Source organism: Dreissena polymorpha, chromosome 12 (genome assembly GCF_020536995.1).
Source record: "Dreissena polymorpha isolate Duluth1 chromosome 12, UMN_Dpol_1.0, whole genome shotgun sequence".
Classification (NCBI taxonomy): Eukaryota; Metazoa; Mollusca; class Bivalvia; order Myida; family Dreissenidae; genus Dreissena; species Dreissena polymorpha.
Window position 1 is genome coordinate 75,742,121 of NC_068366.1, and position 20,581 is coordinate 75,762,701.

At 34.2% G+C, this 20,581-nt stretch overlaps 1 protein-coding gene across 3 annotated transcripts in view; it reads right to left on the bottom strand.

Moving 5' to 3' along the window:
- Nucleotides 1–9,946: 9,946 nt before the first annotated feature.
- Nucleotides 9,947–20,581, bottom strand: part of LOC127853585 (protein shank-like) — a 13,916-nt gene continuing 3,281 nt past the window's right edge. Inside the window, exons 1-2 of one of the 3 annotated variants that reach the window (XM_052388245.1) lie at nt 18,977–19,136; nt 9,947–12,040 (exon numbers count right to left, since the gene is read on the bottom strand). In XM_052388245.1, coding sequence (XP_052244205.1) covers nt 10,354–11,880 — 1,527 coding nt within the window. In that variant the 5' untranslated portion in view covers nt 11,881–12,040; nt 18,977–19,136 and the 3' untranslated portion in view covers nt 9,947–10,353. Of the gene's footprint in view, nt 12,041–15,448; nt 15,764–18,976; nt 19,137–20,581 lie in introns of those variants that run through there. The other 2 variants (XM_052388244.1, XM_052388246.1) reach the window with 2 other exon arrangements.

Genomic DNA, 20,581 nt, shown 5'->3' on the forward strand with positions numbered 1-20,581 from the left:
TTTTTTTCACAATGAAAACCTGGTTTTGTGACAATTTTGTCCCGTGTTTTTATTTATAATGATGTATAGTCTTTTTGCTCCAGATTCTTTTTTTAGTAAAAGTTGTAATAAAGCGGGCAAAAAGTTTTTTTAATTTGTTGGGTGAGACAAGATACATTTTTTTTCAAAAACTCATCTATTGCTTTTTTACCCCTGTATAATGAATGGAATTTATGTTCAAATTATGCATTCTATTTATTTCATCTAAAGGAATAAAGGTTCCATTTTTAAATATATCCCCGATACAATGAATTCCAGCATCAAACCATGACTTAAAGAAAATACTTTTATTTCCTATTAATATGCTTGGATTGTAGAAAAGTGGATAATATAGAAACTCTTCTGTATTTAAATCCAATTTATTACAATAAAGTGAGAAGCTTTTTAAACATCTACCCAAAAAGGATTTCAAATTCTATTAGCTGTATTTAAAACGTAATGATAACTGCAATTAAAGAGTTTATACTTATCAAAATACAGTTTTGTGATGTCTATCCAATTTCCACTAAAGGATTGAAGTTTTTGTAGCCAGGTAAGTTTCAATGCTGGAATAAATGCATCCAAAATGATCATTTTTAAACCTCCTTCATTATGTTCTTTAACTATTGTTGTGAACTTTATTTTACTATGCCCATCCCAAATAAAACTGAGAATTGAAGATTTTATTGAATTTAATATGGTAATGGGTGGGTTGGGCAATGATATGAACAGGTGATTGAATAATGACACAATAAGTGTTTTTATAATCACAATTTTGCTAATGTGTTAAAATTCTTCGTTTCCGATTTTTAAGAATGTTTTCCATTTTAACAATTTTTTCATCGTAATTTAATTGTTAACATTTTTGACAGGTCTACATGGAAATGTATTCCAAGCATTTTAAAGCTTTGTTGCATCCAATTTAGCTTCCATTTGGTTTTTATGGTATATGATCTATATTTGTTCTTGCCAATCCATACAACATTTGTTTTATCAAAATTATCATTAAGGCCTGAAATATATGCAAAATTATGTATAACAGTAAGTGTCTCATTTAGGGATTGTTCGGTACCGTCTTATAAAATAGTAGTATCATCAGCAAACTGGGACAATTTATGTTCAGTTCCCTGAATGGTTATACCTTTTATATTATTGTTATTTCCCAATACAAATAACAAAACTTCGGCACAGAGGATAAAAATGTAACATGAGAGGGGATTTCCTTGCCTGCAGCCCCTTTCAATAGGGTGTACTTTGTACAAAGGACCAGGCCAATGAATCGTACGCCTTTTCAAAATCAATTAGGAGAAGTAAGCCTGGGATCTCGTTATCTTCAGTATAGTGCATAATGTCATAAATTAACCTAGTATTTTCCCCTATCTATCTCCCCTTAATAAAACCCGTCTGGTCGTTATGAATTAACTTGCCAATAAATAATTTAAATCTGTTAGCTATTACTCCAGAGGCAATTTTATAAACAGTCTTTAAGAGAGTAATTCGACGCATTTTTTTTATATAAAGCCAAGATTTTTTACCCTTTGGAATACAGGTTATGATACCTTGAGTTTGTGTTATAGATAAATGACCACACTTATAAGCTTCATTTAAGGATCTGACAATAAAAGTACCATTTTTTTCCAAAACATTTGATAAAATTCTGCACTGAAGCCAGAACTGCCTGGGCTTTTATTATTTGACATCTTTTTTAAAACAGTTGAAGCTTACTCTAAAGTTATAATACCTTCGATTAAAATGGACTCACTCTGGCTTAATTTTAAGTCTTCACTGCTGCAATCATTATTTTGTTTATAAAGAGACTGATAATACGATGCTATTGAATTAAGGAGACCGGTTCGGTCAGTTATTTTACTATCATCTTCATTTTTAGTTTATATATTGATGTTGTTATTGCATTATTTTTTCAAGGCTACAAACATATCTAGATGGCTTTTCACCTTGTAAAGTCCACTGAAATTTAGATCTTAGCATGTATCCTTTTAAATGTGTGCTCTGAATATTTTTTATTTCAGTTTTCAAATGTTCAAGTTCTTCAGAGTTTTCATCTAGGAAGTTTTCTTTCAACTCTTTAATTCTTGTTAATAATTTGCTTTCTATATGTTTTGTTTCTCTTTTTTATAAGACCCATATGAAATAGATTTTCCCCTTAATTCGATAAGCAGGGTTTTTAGAAAAAGTTGATCACTTATCGTAAACTGTAATTCACTGTCGGGAATATCGTTTATATTTTGATAATTATAAATGGATAGTGCGTATTGAAGTTTAATATCATTAATTTTTTTGTTGATTTCCTGTACATACATAATGTCTGACAGTAAAGAACTATTATGTTTCCATAGACCTGGTTTATGAGGAAAGTTACTTTAAGTTTAAAGTAATTATCGAGTGGTCCGATTGTAAACATGGCTCAATTCCAGTGGTTTTAAAGTGTTGAAAGAAATCTGAAGTGATTAAAAATAGATCCAGTCTAGCCTGTTGTATCGGATTTTATATTTACCAGGTAACAATATTTGTATAAATAAAGTTTAAAAAATATATTATACATTTAGATGGGATTATAATATGATTTTTTTTTTATAAATTGTCAGTAGCAAAGACTTTCCTCTACATGGTCAAAAACGAAAAATTGAAAACGCTTCCCGCGAAATCAAAAAAGGAAGCATTATCAAAAATGTACAATAGGAGAAATAATAATTTTATATAATTGAACAAGCATTTTAAAAAAGTAAATGTGTTATAAAGGAAGATCATACCCTTTTATTCCTACTTATGTACTCTTCTCCGATGAAGAAGAATATCTTGGGGAGAAAAAGTGTTATTTTAATCTTTGTACCTTGGTTTCAGTTTTATTAAACTTGAAAGTGGATACAACAAGGTACATGTAAGGAAAAACTCACTAAGAATAATATATTGTAATTATTCATAAGTAATCATCAGGTGTAAGATGTTCTCAAAATTATTGAAAAACAGAAACTAAACTAAAGAAGCTAGCTACAAGGCGATTCAGTCCAAACAAAGACCCTGAAAAACTGCAATAGAGTAAACGTATATGCTCTAAATGTTGAAAAAGTAATATATTCTACTTCTTGCATGTGTGTGTGTGTGCATCTGTGCATGTGCGTTGGCGTGTGAGTGCGCGTGCGTATGTGTAAAGTGTGTGTTTGTAAAATGTTTACAGCCTATGTGTTTCGAGTCGTTAGTACTCGATTTACAATGTAACCAAAAAAGGGGGCTGTATCATTTAACAATAATAACAACAAGAAAAACAACACCATGGCACCTGTCGCCTTAACGAAGCTACAACACTACTCGGTCCATACTAATATGCATACATAAACAAACGACTAATGTTTTACAAATATAATATTGTACAATGGCATATTATGGGTAATTGTTTTATCACGCTATATTCCCCATTAGTATATCTAGGCCTCTAAATGAGCAAATATAAAAGTATATATTACTACTACTTGCATGTGTGCGTGTGGATGGGTGTGTAAGTGTGTGTGTGCGTGCGCGCGCAAGCGTGTGTGTGTGTGTTTGTACATGCGTGCGTACGTTGCGTGTGTGAACTTACACCGTATGCGATTGTGTCTTATAACAATAGACATAGATTAAGATCGATTATATAAGTATGATATGCTTAAAAAAGTACGTAACTTTATTGAATTAGAGAGAGAAAAAAAGTACTTAAGTTAGGAAATTACAAACAATGAAAAAACCAAGAGAACAACAGGATAAAAAACACACAACACAGATATTAGGGTGGTCTAGTTACAATGACATGATTAAACTGGTTTGCACACGTATTACAAATACGTGAATATAGACTGTTGATGATATGATATAACAAAGAAAAAAAACACCGTCAATTCTAACACGGGGAGCCCTATGTTACCGGCGTCAATTTGTGCTAGCTGAAACCCTGCTGGCGTACGATAGTGAAGCTACCGCCTTCGGCCATGGTTTGTTGAGCCACGTCTGAAAATGTTCGTAATCGATTATCTCAGAGAGCTCTTTACCTCTGAAGCGTGCGTACAGCTTCCCATCGAACGACCACGCTCGCTCCACCGTCTCGGGGTCCATGAGTCTAACGGACGCTAGAACTTCAGCGTTCAATTTTGTCAGGTTTTCATTCAAGAAAATACCGGAGCCTTTGAGTAGCTTTTCATTTCGCATTACATCCGATTTTGTTTGGCGCCGTATGAACCTTACGATGACTGGTCGGATCTTCTCTCGGTGATATTTCCCTACCCTATGCGCTATGTCTATATCCTCCTTTTCAACGCGCAGACCAAGTTTGGAACTTAAAAGGGACGACACCTGTTCAGTCAACGCTATTGAGGACTGAAATTATTCGTCTCCTTGTAGACCCGTAATTCGCAAATTGTTTCTACGGCTATACTGCTCGTGCTCATTTAAAATTTCTGCAGTACGCTTTTCTGCGTCATTCAGCTTTGTTTTCAGGTCTTGTAGCTCTTTGTCTTTGCTGGTTATTTGACAATGTAACGATTCAATTTCCTTTGTCTGGTCGAATATGTTGCATTCAATGATTTCCAACCTTTTGACGACTGAGCTCAAAAATTTATCTTTGACTTCATCGAACGTTTCCTTAATCATGGTACGAATAATGACGGTGTCATCTTTTGTAAGGACTGTAGACAACTTGGAACTAATCTCTTCGAGCCGCGATTCTATTGAGCGAATTGATAAAATTCCATAGATTGTTGCTTGGGACTTTTCTGTTCAATTTTTTTCTTTTTCGAGTCTTTCTTGGACTTATGCCCCTTTAAACTTTCGAATATAGACGAGTCTAATGAGCTATTGTCTGTTAACTCGCTCGCAGTAGATGAATGCTGGCGTTTTTCTGATTTCACAACTAACACGGGATTAACGGGACAGTATTCACAATAAACCCTTAAACACTCTTGTTCACTTTAGCTACTGTCACGGTGAACTATTAACATGTTTATTGATGCGTCACGGAGGCGCCAGACAATGACAATGACAATGACCTTATGTGTGTATACACATAATATGTCAATATCCAGGGTCTTTCTCACACCCCACCCGTCAATAGAAAAATACAAGCTTGAGGAAAGGCCTTCTCAAAGTCACAAACCTCGTTTTATATTTTTACATGTCACATCCTGTTCAATTAACTTCACATCACTCACAAATGTTATGTGTGTGCCTCACACGCGTTTTTTTTTTTAGTTTTTAGAATTACATTTTAAATTGATGCTCACTCAAAACCGGAAGCGGATTGTCTTCATTATGAAACTTAGTCAGAAAATTGGTATCATTGATTTATTCAGACAAGTTCGAAATTGGTACTGATAGGTGGAGCAAAAATGGCCGCCATGGGGTGGAACAATTTTCTCTTTTCGTTTATAATGTAAACATGTAAAAACTCTAGAAGTTGCATTTTTATCCCAGTCTTCGTGAACTTTGGTCAAAGCGTATGTTTCCTTGATACTTTTGTATTGTAAAATGGTTCTTGTCAATCAGTATTAAAACCAGGTCGGGTAATTTTCTATATTTGCTTAAATTAAATACTTTGGAAGATCATAACCTCGACTTGAAGTCAGCCTTTGTCATATAAATGTTCGTTCTGAATTATTTGCACACGAGTTTAACTCGTCTTTAATTTCATCTCATTCCCTCAGGTGAGCGACCCAGTGCCTCTTAGCCCTCTTATTTGTGTTACTTGTTTTTGTTGTTTAAGGACATATCACTTTCTGAAATAGTCAGAAGTGGTTAGAGTAATGTCAAATGATAATTCCTCATATTAGCATTCTATATTAAGTTTGGAACAATATGCAGAACTAAACTATAATATACTTCAGTGATACATGAACCAGTTCTAATGAAATCTTTCAAAAAGAGTAAATAATCACATGATTTCACCTTATAAACCACTTTCTTCATGTGCGTTGTTAGTCCTTATTTATTTATTTTTGTTCATAAATCCGTTGACACCAGCTGGAACCTACACTACTGTAGTAGATAATGTTAGAGTATTATTAAATATTACACACTAGAAACACTGAAAAAGGGATATCCATTATACCACGGCGACCTATATACATGCAATTACGATTATCTTTCTGCCTATGTTTTCAATGGTTTGGCTAAAATACAATATAATTTGGGATTTATTCGTGCATGATTTAGTAGGCGCCCCTTTTACAATACGCAGTTTTGACTGTGTGCATGTCGCACATGGCATAATTAAACCAAGTAGTCCCACGCTCGATTTCCTCGTGCGCTTCGTGGAGGCAACTCGCTTGATTGAATATTAAAACCCAGTCAAATGATATACTATAGCCAATCAAAATAATGCAAAATATGTGAAACATAGGGCAATTGTAATTATGTAATAATAAAGCGCAAGAAAAATAAAATGTTATTAAAGTCCATCGTTACTTTAATATTCGACGTACATTTTTGTCGTTATATATATATATATATATGTGTGTGTGTGTATATATATATATATATATATATATATATATATATATATATATATATATATATATATATATATATATATATATATATATATATATATATATATATATATATATATATATATGTGTGTGTGTATATATATATATATATAGGGTCAGACCATAGACCGATCTAGTCAAAGGGTACGTGTATCACAACTCATATAAAATTATACCGGCTCGTAAACAAATATTTCAAATTGTTTAAAATATTTTGATAAGTAATGTGCGATGTGGACATAATATGTAAATAAAAGCAAACTACAACCTTACTAGCTTTGAAGACTGTTCATGTTTGGGTATTATTGACACAGCTGAGTAGGTGATTTCGCTTTAGTGCAAATTTTGACGGACAATGAAGAAAGACCGATCACATTAACTAGCCCTAAATTTGATCTACAAATAACCCAATTTTGTGTCACATTTGAATAATTTTCCATTTCCTCAAAAACGAATTATTTGACCATTAAAAAAAAATCTAAATGCAGTATGAACCTCTATTTCAAACATGTACTATATACACTGGAGTTACAGGAACAGAAAATCAAGTAAGAAAATACAAAATAAACATATCATATATTTGCGACAGTGTTAATATTAAATATAAGATTTACAATAGTCGTTTTGTTTAATATATTGAAGTTTGAAATAAAATGTTTATAAATCTTTTAAAAGAACCATATTTTAAAAGGAACATTCCACAATTTACGAGGATTTCATAACTAAATGACCGCCATGTTTTCAAAGAATTAGTAACGTTTCATTCATTCTTTTGCAATCTAACAATGAAATGAAGAACATTGTGAATCTGTTTTGCCAAGTTTGCAATGTCTGTAAATGTGTACAACAATATGAGTGAATTTATTTTAGCAAACAAAATAACCACTTTAACTACTTCAAGATCAATTCCAACAACAAGAATATCAATTTGTGTTGCTTATCGAAACATTGTAAATAAAACTCGAAACGAAACTTTCTTGAACTAAACTAACTTAACAATTAAATTTGCAAATTATAACCAATTTTTAAGCATATATTTGTGCATATGTAATTAGTAACCATCCAATATTTCAGTGAAGGCCAAGAACAAAGAAGTCGCACTTTCAATCGATTCAGGAACCGGCAGATGCTCCCGCTGTATTTCACACACATGTTCTAGGACGGGTATGAAATCATCTTTACACCCAAACTGCGGTTTCTTTACAAAGTATCTCTCTTGAATACGATCAATGGTTTCAAATTCGCAAGGAAGCCGAAATGAAAAACCTCAGTGCCACTAAGACTCAAATCTGCAATATAAAAAAAGTTGTGAGTCGTTAAACACACGTTTTGCATGTATTAGTTAAAGAGAAATATCTAAACGAATCAATCGAGATTTAAGCTCTCTTAATGCCCATAAAATCCAACGAACACATTAATATTTATTGTTTGCATATGTTATTTTTACCTTTATACCAAGCATTCCTGATGTAAAAATGGACTGTCTGAGGCCTTGCGTGTTTCAAAAGAATATACCAGAAACTAAACATCTGTTCGACGCCGGAAATCATGAACCAATGTTGAAATAATGTGATGATGTCACAATTCTATGACGACATGATATGAAAAAGGTGTCATGGCTTAAACATTAACTCATCGTGTCGACTAAAACTATGATGGCAAGTCATTTTCACAAGAGCATGACGTCAAAAATTATGTAGATTTATCGACTTTGATCATGTCGCCCAAATATATTTTCTGGAAAAGCCGGAAACATTTAAGTTGAGACTTCAACTTAATGTCGTTATGACGAGTAAAATTAAGGTGAAAAAGCTACAAAACTAAGTCGACATACCATGTTATTTCACAGTAAGTCGGTATTAATTATTCCGGCATGACCACATTATTGGGGTGTACCATATACGTTTCCGTAGGTTTATGACAGCCGGTAGATCTGAAAACGTTGTATACTAGTTTCAAGTGTTGCGTGTTTGGTAACCGTACATAATATTTATTATTTGGAGCGTTTTTATTTATTCAAGTGCCGTACTCCTGGCTGAATTCTTTCCAATGTCATTGATGATTTAACAAACAACACATAATGCAGGCAATGCGTCAAAAAAAAACTTGAAATAAAAATATTATTGGCATCATGGTTTAAAGAGGTTTGTTAAAAAATGTCGACACTGGCAAAAATTTAGACGTGAATGTAGTTAATGTATTTCCCAACTGAACCACTTCATTTATATCTATAAGATTGACAAATTGCGACTGAAAGTCGTATGTCATTACAAAACAATCCTGAAAGCACATGCCGTTAAAATACAACGGAAATTGCAATTAATGTACACATGTTAGTTCAGACCTCTGTGTTGACAATTTTGTTATGACATAAGCCAATGTTTTTAAACACACTTAAAATGCACAGAACATTTCAGTACAATTGCGCGGACAGATGTTCATTCTAGGCCTGTTCGCAATACGCTCATGGCCTGTTCGCAATACCGGGTACGCAACAGACAGGCGGAAATGTCGAGTCGCTGCCTGTCTTGCCGGTTTTATTTGTTTCTCGCTACCTGATAGAGCGCGGAGACTCCCGCAATATGTCAATATAGTAATCTTACAAGGAATTCATACCTTGTTTTCATAGCAGCTCTTCCTGTCATTTATGTCGACAATAAAGTGGTGGGCATAAAGAAGGGAGATTAATATTTATTGATTCGTCCCTGTCATTATGTGTCCATGGCTTTTTCGACGTTTGTGATTTCCTCTTACAGCCTTTAAAGGCATAGACACATTAAGTAATGAGTATATAAATACAGTAAATTTTTAGTGCTATTCCGGTTAACGCATTTATTAATATTTTATATCTGTGTGTTTAATATCCGCAACAGAGACGCTTCATGGGCCAGAAAACATTAGGAGTGCCAAATAAAAGCCCTTCGGATAATACTTTCAACTTGACCCTTTACCACTTAAATACATATTTTTACGCAATTGCAGCCCGTTAGAAAGTAAATTTTAATTAAAGACCTCTCCAACTAGATTCAAGTGTTTTTAGGCTTCATTTACAATCCTTGGATAATTATGAACAGCTAACAGCATAAAACCTGAACAGACTGCGAGTTACTCCAGGCTGTTCTGGTTTTATGCTGTTTGCACATATCCATATTGGAAGGCACTTAACAAGTGTAACCGCTTGCTGGATACGAAAACTACCACCGGTTTTCAGCCTTAAATTATAAGACATTTTCTCGCAAGTAATTTTTATGTTCATTATTTACTCAACTTAATTCATTTTTGTATTTTTTATAATAGAAAGTCATTGAACCATGTGTGTGTCTACTTTTTTTATTTTGCATAACCTTTGGTTTATGACGTCGTTTGACCAGGAAAAATAATTGTAGAAGCTTTGTACATAAAAGCAACTATATCTATAATCTGATAATCTGATTACAGTTTTGCATATACATGTACATATACTAATCGTATAATCTCTGACCCAATAAGGCCCAGTGAATCCGACAATAATCAATAGTAAAAAAGATTAACAATAGATTAACTGTTAGTAGTCAATTGTATTAATAATAATTCCAACTCTTTTAGATCACATACTTAATGAAAGGGAAGGAGGAAACTCTATTCAAGAACATGAACATAAATAAACGGGAGTAAAAAAAATTATAATGGTAATCCATCTATTAGATGTGTTGAAAAAAGTCGCAACTAATGCCAAGCAGATCCAGAAAATAATGCACGTATCTCTTCAAAAACCACATTCATAAAACAAAAACATCGAACAAGTCTCTTAACTTTCTAGTCACCACTACTCGTTTATAACTCGTAGTAATCTCGGGTCCACAGACGTCGGCTCTGACGCTCCGCCTCTTCCCACTTCCTCTACGTTCATGGCGGGAACCCCCTTGTGTGACGACGTTCGACTCTGCCGCCCAGTGACCTCTTTCGGCGACTTCGAGATTTTCCCATCTGCTTGGCGCTTTGACGACACGGAACTATTTATAGATTCGCTGCTGGATTCTAAAGAACCGTCAACAGAACCCATTTTCCCGCCATGACCGACATTCTGCGAGAGTTTTCGGGAACTTGTTTTTGATTGCTGGCGCCCTTTCCCCGCGATAAGATTTTCGTCTGTCCCTTGACGCGATATAGCCGCGCTCTTGGCGCGTGAGCGACGGCCTCTCTCAAAGTCATCGATTCCGTGTTCTGACGTCGCTGGCGTTATAGGCTTGTCGAGCGGCGGCAGCGACGCGTTTTCTGCGTTTTCTGACAATACGCTATGTCTGTACGAAGGGGTACATTGGAACTGGTAATGGACGTACAGTTTTTTGAATTCCGTTCGCCAGCTGTTCCTATGTACAGAAGAGGAGGAGTCGGACTCTACCTCCGACCGCCGAACAAACGCTGACTTCGCGCGAATACGTTTTGTTTCAGACGGAGTAAACGTTGCGTCTACCGGAGATATTTGGAATAGATATTCTGGATTGTTACGAATGTCAGTAGCACTAGCGCAGCGTATAAGCTGTTTGGTATTTTTTTCGTTCGGTGGTATATTTTCGGGCTGTTGACGACCTCTTCGTCGCCCGGTTTCCGTGACGCTGACGTCATTACTAATTATCGTCGGCGACCGGCGAAACGAGTATTCGGTGTCGGTTATAAGACTAGATTTGGAACTTCGATGCGAAATTATTGATGAGCGCGGTCGGCTTAGCGACTTCCGGGAGCTTCGGACGGAAGTGACGTCATCGTGGACGCTTTTTCCGTTGACCTCGTTGAGATCAAGCGGAGTATTTGCTTCTATATGCGTCACGTCAGCTAGGGCATCGGTGTTCTCTAAAATGCGCGCGCATCGTTGTCTGCTGAGACGATGAGCTTCATGCAATGGCGTGAATCCATCGTGATTCGCTTTGTCCAGCGGGATGTGGTATTTCACGTGAGCTTGTGTTATAAGTTTCACTATCATAGCGTTTCCGGAACGCACGGCGTAATGCAGCGCCGTGTTTCCGAGTTTATCTGCGTCGTTTAGGTTAAAATCGATTGCCTTCAGATATACCCGCACAAGGTCCACTCGGTCGTATATCACTGCATACTGAAATGCGTTCAGTCCATATTTATCCCTTAGAAACAGGGTAGCACCGTTCTCAATAAGAAGCCGACAAAGGCCCACGCCCCAAGCTTCCGGTTCTATAAAGGCGCACAACATGAGCGGCGTACGACGCTCGGAGTCTTTCTGATCCAGATCGGTTCCATGATCCACCAGGAAACGAACCTGTTGGAAGTAGCCATTTTTAATAATATCCAAAAGCGTCATCGGCACATTTCGCGGATGTTTCATTTTTTTTTTCCTGATTTTCTTTTCAACTTCGGCGCTTGCCGGAATTTATCTGTAAACTCCCGAGAGTTTTTACTGTAATGTTTTACTCTTAATTTAATCCTCCTTTTTTACAACTTAAATGCGCGAGGCAACAAAAACGTGAACGGAAACTCACGGTCAACTGAAAATAGAAACAAGATCAAATTGGTGTATTTACCTACGCTATATTAAATGCAGATTTAAATAAAAATCAATTTCTAAATAAGAGTACTCAATTTACAATAACAACTTGAATGTGTATGAGTATTCATAATCTTTATTACATGTATATGTTTTTCTTATTATTTGTACCGGTATAAGACAGATTTAGGAACGCATATAAACTTATAAAAACAAAACTATAATTTCAATGATACAAAATTTAAATTCTTGTCATTTAATGTATTACTTAATTAAAACTTTTTGAATCAAGAAATAGCGTATTTCTGACAACGAAACTAGGCATTTGACAAATGTACTCACATTTAAATGTATTAATATTGATTCCATGTTGTAATCAAAATATATAAAAGAGATGTATGCATTCGCATGTTTGTCATTTTTAAACGTGTGCAATAACGAAACTTCTATTTTAACAACCCAAATACTATTCATCATACACTTATGCAAAACTTTAATATGAAAAAAAAACATAACTTTAAAAATATAACACCACATATATTCGAAACATTTTATTTGTGTACATCTCAATTTTAGTTGCTGAACATCTAAAAAAAATATTTATTTAATTAAGCAATTGCACGTTGCGTGAATTATATAATAATAAAGATATAAAAGGTATTCGTGCAAATTGAGTTATATATGTAACAAATGCAATAACTTTTCATACATAATTATAAATTATGGTCACTTAACTTTTGAGTATCGACAGAATTGGCAAATAATAGTTTTATCGCAATATATTTGCTATCGGCTGATTATTCTAACAATCAAAATACCCCAAAATATTTTGTCAATCTTTTGTCACAAAGCAGAGAGAAAGGAATGAAGAGCTCATTTCAATCGACTATAGCCTGAATTATAGGATCTTTTGGAAATATTTTATCGTCTTAATAAGCATCTGAAATCGATATATTTCGGACCTTGGTATTATACCATGCGGTATTGTCAACAAACATTGATAACATTGTTTATTCAAGACTTTCAAAAACCTATGAGATAATCTGATGTTTTCTCGCGAAATTATTTTGATTAGTATTTAAGTTTTACGTCCGCTTATTGTTTGGAAAATATTTATCATAAAGTGCCCATAGATACGTATATACACGGACTAATGTTCGTTCGCGAATATTGTAGACGCCCCTTTGCCCGTTATCAAATAACTTATGTATTAAATTCATCTTTACTGCAACGTTTTTTTAATAAGTTCATTACTGCTGATAATTTTCAATAACTGAATTAACATGTTTAAGTTTTGTACTATGTTGAGAGATTCTGATATTCATTTATTTTATTTAAAAAAGGTCTTCTTTATTTGCATTTATTTATGTCAATAATATCATAAACAACTACGGATAAACATTTTCACACATTTTATGGCCACGTGATGACAATAAGGTAATTTAAATTTACTGTTTTGCAGTTTCTTATACCAGTAGATAAACTCGTTATCAGTACTTAATACACATTGGGTAAACATGATTTTCATTGATGTGAAGGCTTTTTAACAGCCGTTTATTTCACTAATTTCGGTCCAATACATTATGATTTATCAATTAATTACAGCTATATCTCTGTATAAAAAGCTACAATTTTCAAAAAATGATGAAATACAGCATTAAGTTACAACTTATGGAAGGCATAGTAAAATGGGAACTTGCATTTATCTCTCAATTTTCAAGACATACAGAAAGTAAAACCTTTCCACTAAGCCATTACTCGTCCACGTTAATAAAAATATACGAGAGATATTAATTTAAACCCAATTATTTCGGTCACATAAAATGTTTAAAAAAAGTTTTACCCACATAATTGTCTTACATTTGAAAATCGAGAATGAAAAGATATACCCATGGACGAAACTTAATTCCGAATGTAACACATAACTTAAAAGGAAAGGCAAGTGTTTGAATTCGCTTACAATATTCACTGAAATTATTTCCAATATGACGATAGTCAGTTCACAGCGTCTTACGGAAACCAATGTCGTTAAGCGTTGATTATTTGGTGACGAAAGGGTTTATAGCTGAATTTCTAAACTATTGTATGCACTATTGTGAATACAAAAGAACCGCGCCTGTTTCAATATTTAATAAAGTTTTCTATTCTTTTGCATATTTCTACATATTTTATTTACATGGTTATTTAAATATAACCACTTGACAATTAGCAGAACTATGATACTTAGTAAAAAGGTAAAACAGTGTTGATTAAAAAAAAAAACAACAACAACGGTATATAAACTAATGTTGAAACGTCTGTCTAGAAACGTTTCGCTGTTATATCGTTCACAACGTGTACCAGAGAAAACATTCATTATTAAAAGAACGTTTTTGAATTTACATTTCCCGGTAAATTTGTACAAACTCGGGAATTACTAAAGATATTTAATTGAAATATGGATGTTAATAAGAACTTGACGATTCTATAATTTGCCTTTATAAACTGCAATCTAGAAACTACAAACAATCAAACAAACCACTCGCTATAGTTTGTCTGATAATAATATGCGCAGGCAAAGTGTCAACTAACAGTAAATATCTTTTTATTAAAATTTAGTTAAGATGATAAACGCATCTGTTTGTTTTGCTGCCACGAGTATCTAGGCAATCGTGTCTAATTGTCAACTGCAATATGAATGAACGAGTTGATATTAGTATTCAATATGCACAGAAAACTCAAAGACGTTGTACTAAATGCGTGTTGTTGTTTGTTTTTCAAGTTCAATGGGCTGAAATAATAGACGTTCAAATATAATAATCACGCGCTGAGAGAACTGGACTTAATACATGATCGTTAAGTGTTGTCCCATATTAGCCTGCCAGACCCCACAGGCTAATCAGTATTTTTCGTTGAAAGGAAGTCTCTTCTTAAAAAAAACAACAACAACAGTTTTTAAGCGGAAGTTGTTGTCTCTGAAAAGCCTGTGCTGACTGCATACGATTATCTTGGACGACAAATTACGCACATGTATTAAGTCCCCTTTTTCCGGGAGCGCGGCTTTGTTATTTCAATGCCGATTTGTAACTTTTTTTAATTTATAGATACGTTATAAAATAATATAAGCTTTAACATATGAAATAAGAATATATAAGTTGAAAATATTTTTATATGATAAGTATTATAGGTCTTAACCAGTAATTGACGTTTGTATTCTTTATAGCTTCCTCGCCATGTAATATTGTCATAATATATTTACACACATCGACTGAAAGTAAATTACCCCGTACTAGGAAGAAATATACTTACATGTATATAAACATACAGACTATTGAAGGGTTCAATTGAAATTTGAATATCTATCGTGACAAAGAGGTCATATACTCTATGCGTTCAGATAAACAAAACTTAACATAATATATAATTATACCTAAATTTGAAGTGGATTTGTCCAGTGGTAGTAACTCTCTCCCATAAAAATCCATTATCGAATTCCAGTACACTTGTCAATCCACTACAGTCCTGTTGCTATATTCCTAAGGCCAATTAGTATTAATAACTTTCATGACACAATGCTATGTATACATTGACGAAACTGTAGTTCTACTGTCCTGTCCTAATGTCCCAAACTAACTACCGGTAATCGGGTTTATTGGTTTTATTCAAGTTAACAGGATTTGGAGCTATTATCTGAATTGGCTGAAAGCGATTTTCACTCTGCCTTTACAACTGCATACCCGCGCTGGTTAAAGCTACTTATAGGTTTGGGGAGATTTATAATGACGCTTCGATCGATTTTGATCTGTTTGTTTACCCCGGTAGGCAGCCAGGACCGTTACAAGGTCACATTAAGTGTCCCACTGGATGTCCATAGTTTAACACTTATTATTATATTCTTGATCGAAAATATACAAAACAACATTATGATTCAATCCAAAAGCACAACTCCAACCAATTTTAGACATCAATTGTTTATGGATATTATGTGCTATTGCCATTTAAAATCCGCTATGGTGTCTTATATTCCAGCACACATCGATTTACCAGTGTTCGTTGTAATGGATACACTTATTATAAACAAAATTATGTTACGATGGTCATAATTTAAAACTAACAATTGGGTTTAAATGTATCAAATAGCGTGTGCATTGTTTCGCATAATTGTCGCAATATTTTGACCTTTTTAACTATTGACTATGTCACGAAATGATTCTTAATTGCGCCTGTTCACATAAAGCAAGATTCAACACAATAGTTTTTAACGGTTTTTGAATAAGAAATTTCGTGGATAATGTGGATAGCAGTAAAATTGTATCATGATCGGTCACAACAGTTATAATTATAGCTAAAACTCAAGTACCGGTGCATATCGTCCGTAATAAGAACGCTAGAAAATGACGTCAATGTGTTTTTAATTTTAAGTGGTATATTTAATCTCCTAAAGTATTTAAGATATTATTTTTTCCAATATTCAACTTCCCGCTTTTACTGTTATCTCAAAAACAATATAAATATTTATGATCATATTTGCGTATGAATTTCATGAAACAATATTTTACAATAATTAAAATACCAGTATTAGTTTTATCAATATGGGTTCATGGTAAACAGAATGGGACTTCGTTTCAACAGCTATATTTGGGCCGTGCTCTGCGAAAAATGGGGTTAATGCATGTGCGTAAAGTGTCGTCCCAGATTAGCCTGTGCAGTCCACACAGGCTAATCAAAGGCAACACTTTTCGCTTTTAAGATATTTTCTGTTTAAAAAAAGTCTCTGCTTAGAAAAAATCCAGTTTTGGCGCCGAAAGTGTCGTCAGTGATTAGCCTGTGTGGACTGCACAGACTAATCTGGGACGACACTTTACGCACATGCATTAAACCCCCTTTTTACAGAGCACGGCTCATTTACATCACAAAGGTTGATCTACATTAGTCACTGTAGTCTACTACATGACATGCTTTCAATTTGAGGGAAATAATCTTGTTCAATCTGTGGGTTTCCGCCAAATTACATTCAACGTGCATGTTTATGAAACGAGTTTATCCTTTAAAAACGGAATTTATTTTTTAATAGTTATGCTATCTCTGATAAAAATTACGCTATGGAACGACGACAAAAAATCCTGCTTGATAAAGAAACATTCAAATACTACTTAAATCAAATTTGACACTAATGTTTAAAAAAAACGAAACATATTGTCAGAAGTCCTAGAAGATATCTTAGATGCGCACAGATGCATCAATAGCATACGTCAATAGGGTATCGCATAAATTAAAATTCGGTTTCACTAATCACGCCGTTACGAAAATGGGTCGTTAAGTTTTAAACAGGTTACAATGTACTCTTTATGGAACGCCATTAACAAAATACCGGTGATGACATTCCTTGTCGAGTCTGATGATTTGCCGGGGTGATAAATGTCCCATTTGTAATATTTTTCCCCTAATATTAATGCAAAGATATCATAGAATGTTTTGAACACACTATTCAGGCTATTGTGCAGATTATATCAATTTTCACCTTTTCAAACTTGATTTTTTGTCTTAATATAGATTCGACTTATTAGTTCAACACAAAATCATGGAAGTGGAATAATTGGTTTACGAGAACGTTCTTTAAGAAGCCTTTTTCTTAAAGAGACTTGTTCAAAGATGTTATTTTTCTATGTCATTAGATGTTCATATATACTTACCAATACACTATTTAATATTTTGAACAATCGTATATAGTATCATTAGGAAGTTAGAAGGGTTAAAAAAAGCCTAACATGCACTTTGAACTTTAGACCATAGGAAACAACTTTGAATGCCGCTAATGCATGGCTCGGCAGACTCCCCACATAGTAAGTTGTTAAGTTTTTTTTCGAAATGCGAGCATTTTTCAAATCTTTATACTTGATTAAACATGTTATTTTTTACCGATTTCAAATTACGAGAAACCATAAAATGTATCAATTAAACATCCACAAAAATTTGTTGTTGAAACTTTTTGTGTAGCATCGAAGATTTTTTGGCACTGTCAGTTTGCCAAGCTGTGAACATGTCCCTTTAAACACATATTGTACAGAGGCGTTGATAAAAGCCAGAGAAAACGATGAAGGATTGGAAACGATGAAGAAGATGATGGAAAGTCAAGAATTCATCTGTCGATGACAAAATAAGAATCTGATGGTGGTGATTGTGATAAAAATAAGATAATGTCGATGATGGTGATGATCATGATGATTATTATTATTCTAATGATGATGATGGTTGTAGTTGTGGTGGAAATGATTATTTGTGTAATGGTGATGATGATGATGATGATGAAGATGATGATGATGATGATGATGATGATGATGATGATGATGATGATGATGATGATGATGATGATGATGATGATGATTATGATTATGCTGATGTTGTTGATGATGATGATGATAATGATGATGATTATGATGATGATAATGATGATGATGATGATGATGATGATGATGATGATGATGATGATGATGATGATGATGATGATGATGATGATGATGATGATGATGATGATGATGATATAGATGATGATATAGATGATGATATAGATGATATAGATGATATAGATGATATAGATGATGATGATGATGATGATGATGATTATGATGATGATGATGATGATGATGGTGGTGGTGGTGGTGGTGGTGGTGGTGGTGCTGCTGCTGCTGCTGATGATGATCATTCTGTAGCTGCTGCTGCTGATAATTATGTTTGCACTTCCTGCGCTGGCAGATAACCATTGCAGGGGAGAAGCTATTAATCCCGCCCGAGTTTGCATTCGGTTTATACTTATCAGTGAAACTGTTACCACTGCATAGAAGATTGCTTTTTGAAGAACGTTGCACTGGTAGTTGAACGCATTTCGCACTGAAAATGGCATTGGTTGTTTGAACAAGGATCAACCGTGCAAATACAATTTGTACGATAAAGTGCTTACCTAGTTCGAAATCCATTTCGTTTGATGGCGAAATATTAATTATTTACCGTGTAGTAGTATGTTTTTTTTTCGCTTTTTTTAGGTCTGTTTCTTTGTGTTTGCTTTTTTTGTTAATTCTAATGACGTTCAATATTCATAACAACGACGTTATTTTGGGCAAATTTTAGGCTCGACGTCGTGTGACGTAATGCATATGACGTATTTTAAGGTTACTTATGTGACGTCATTTTGACAACCTTCGGCTAGTTTTCACAAAGCCTCCATAGCTTTCACATGAAATGTTCACTATTTGGCGCAGTGACATTATTAAAAAATCATGTGATACAACCGAAGAAGAAAGATTATACAAGAATTATCATTAAGTATGAAAAACACGAACAAAAAACCGTGGCTAAGAAAGATGATAGATACTTGTATTTCGTTTGTTTAAGATAAAACATCAATCGAAATGGATAAAAGTATTAAGCCTATGTAAAGTTTGTCATATATCATTTCGAAAATACGTTTGTGTACTGAAAAAATTACATATCCAGTAGACATACGTTAAAATATATACAGCCGGAACGCACATGTGGTACAAGTATTCTTTAAAAGTTTGATCGTAACTGCAACCTCAAGCACATAATAAAGTAATATTTATTGAATAAATACGTATTAGGCGGTTTATATGTACAACGTATCAAAATAATGTAGAAAAATACCGATTAAACTTTAAAAAAAACATACGAAAAGGTAACGTCAGATTCAATTGCGGGAGAGAAACTTTATTGAAGCTTGTGGACTTTTATTAATGACAAGCAACCAATGACCAAACAGTGTAAAAAAGAACAATAGTCACTGCAATAGAACGGCCTATGAAATGTTTTTTGAATTAATACCTTTCATCATAAAAATTGTATAATGTGAAAATATGATTCTATATTGAAAAAACAATTTCAAGACAATCTTTCGAAATATATGCGGTCCTTACAAGGACCGTTAGTGTTTCGTATTGCTTCCTGAGGAAAGCATTCCTTTAACGGAGAGTCTTTATTGATCGTTCGGAACTTCCGGTACTGTTACGTGATCGGACAGGGCGCGTCTCAGACATTGAACCTCAACGGCCTTTTGCTTTGCGTACTCGTAGAACATGTTCCTGATTCCCTCGATGACTGACAGACGCAGGCGCAGTGGGTACCGGAAGGACTTCATATCGTTCCGTCTAGCATGCTTGTAGCGAAAAGCGCTGGAACACAGTCTCTCGTTGAGCAAAACGATCTGATCACATGCGCGCCGGAAATGCTCTTCCTTTCGCTCCAGCTCTTCCATAGCTTTCTCGAGTGACAAACGTTTACGTGAAGACATTTGAACGCGACTTGTAGTTTTGACGTTTAATTGAATTTTTATTTCTTTTATACTTACAAAGATAGTTTGTGATTACAATGCGGATCTTTAATGTCTAATGGTTAAAACAACGCCACTGTCTTCTCAAACCGCACTCTTAAATCGTTTTAAAATCACGGATAAGTTTCGGAGTCGTCTGCTTTGAAGTTATTCACACCTCAGACGGTGAGAAGGACGGCGCATGCTGCCTGCACCTGAGCAGACGATATCGGACACACTTTT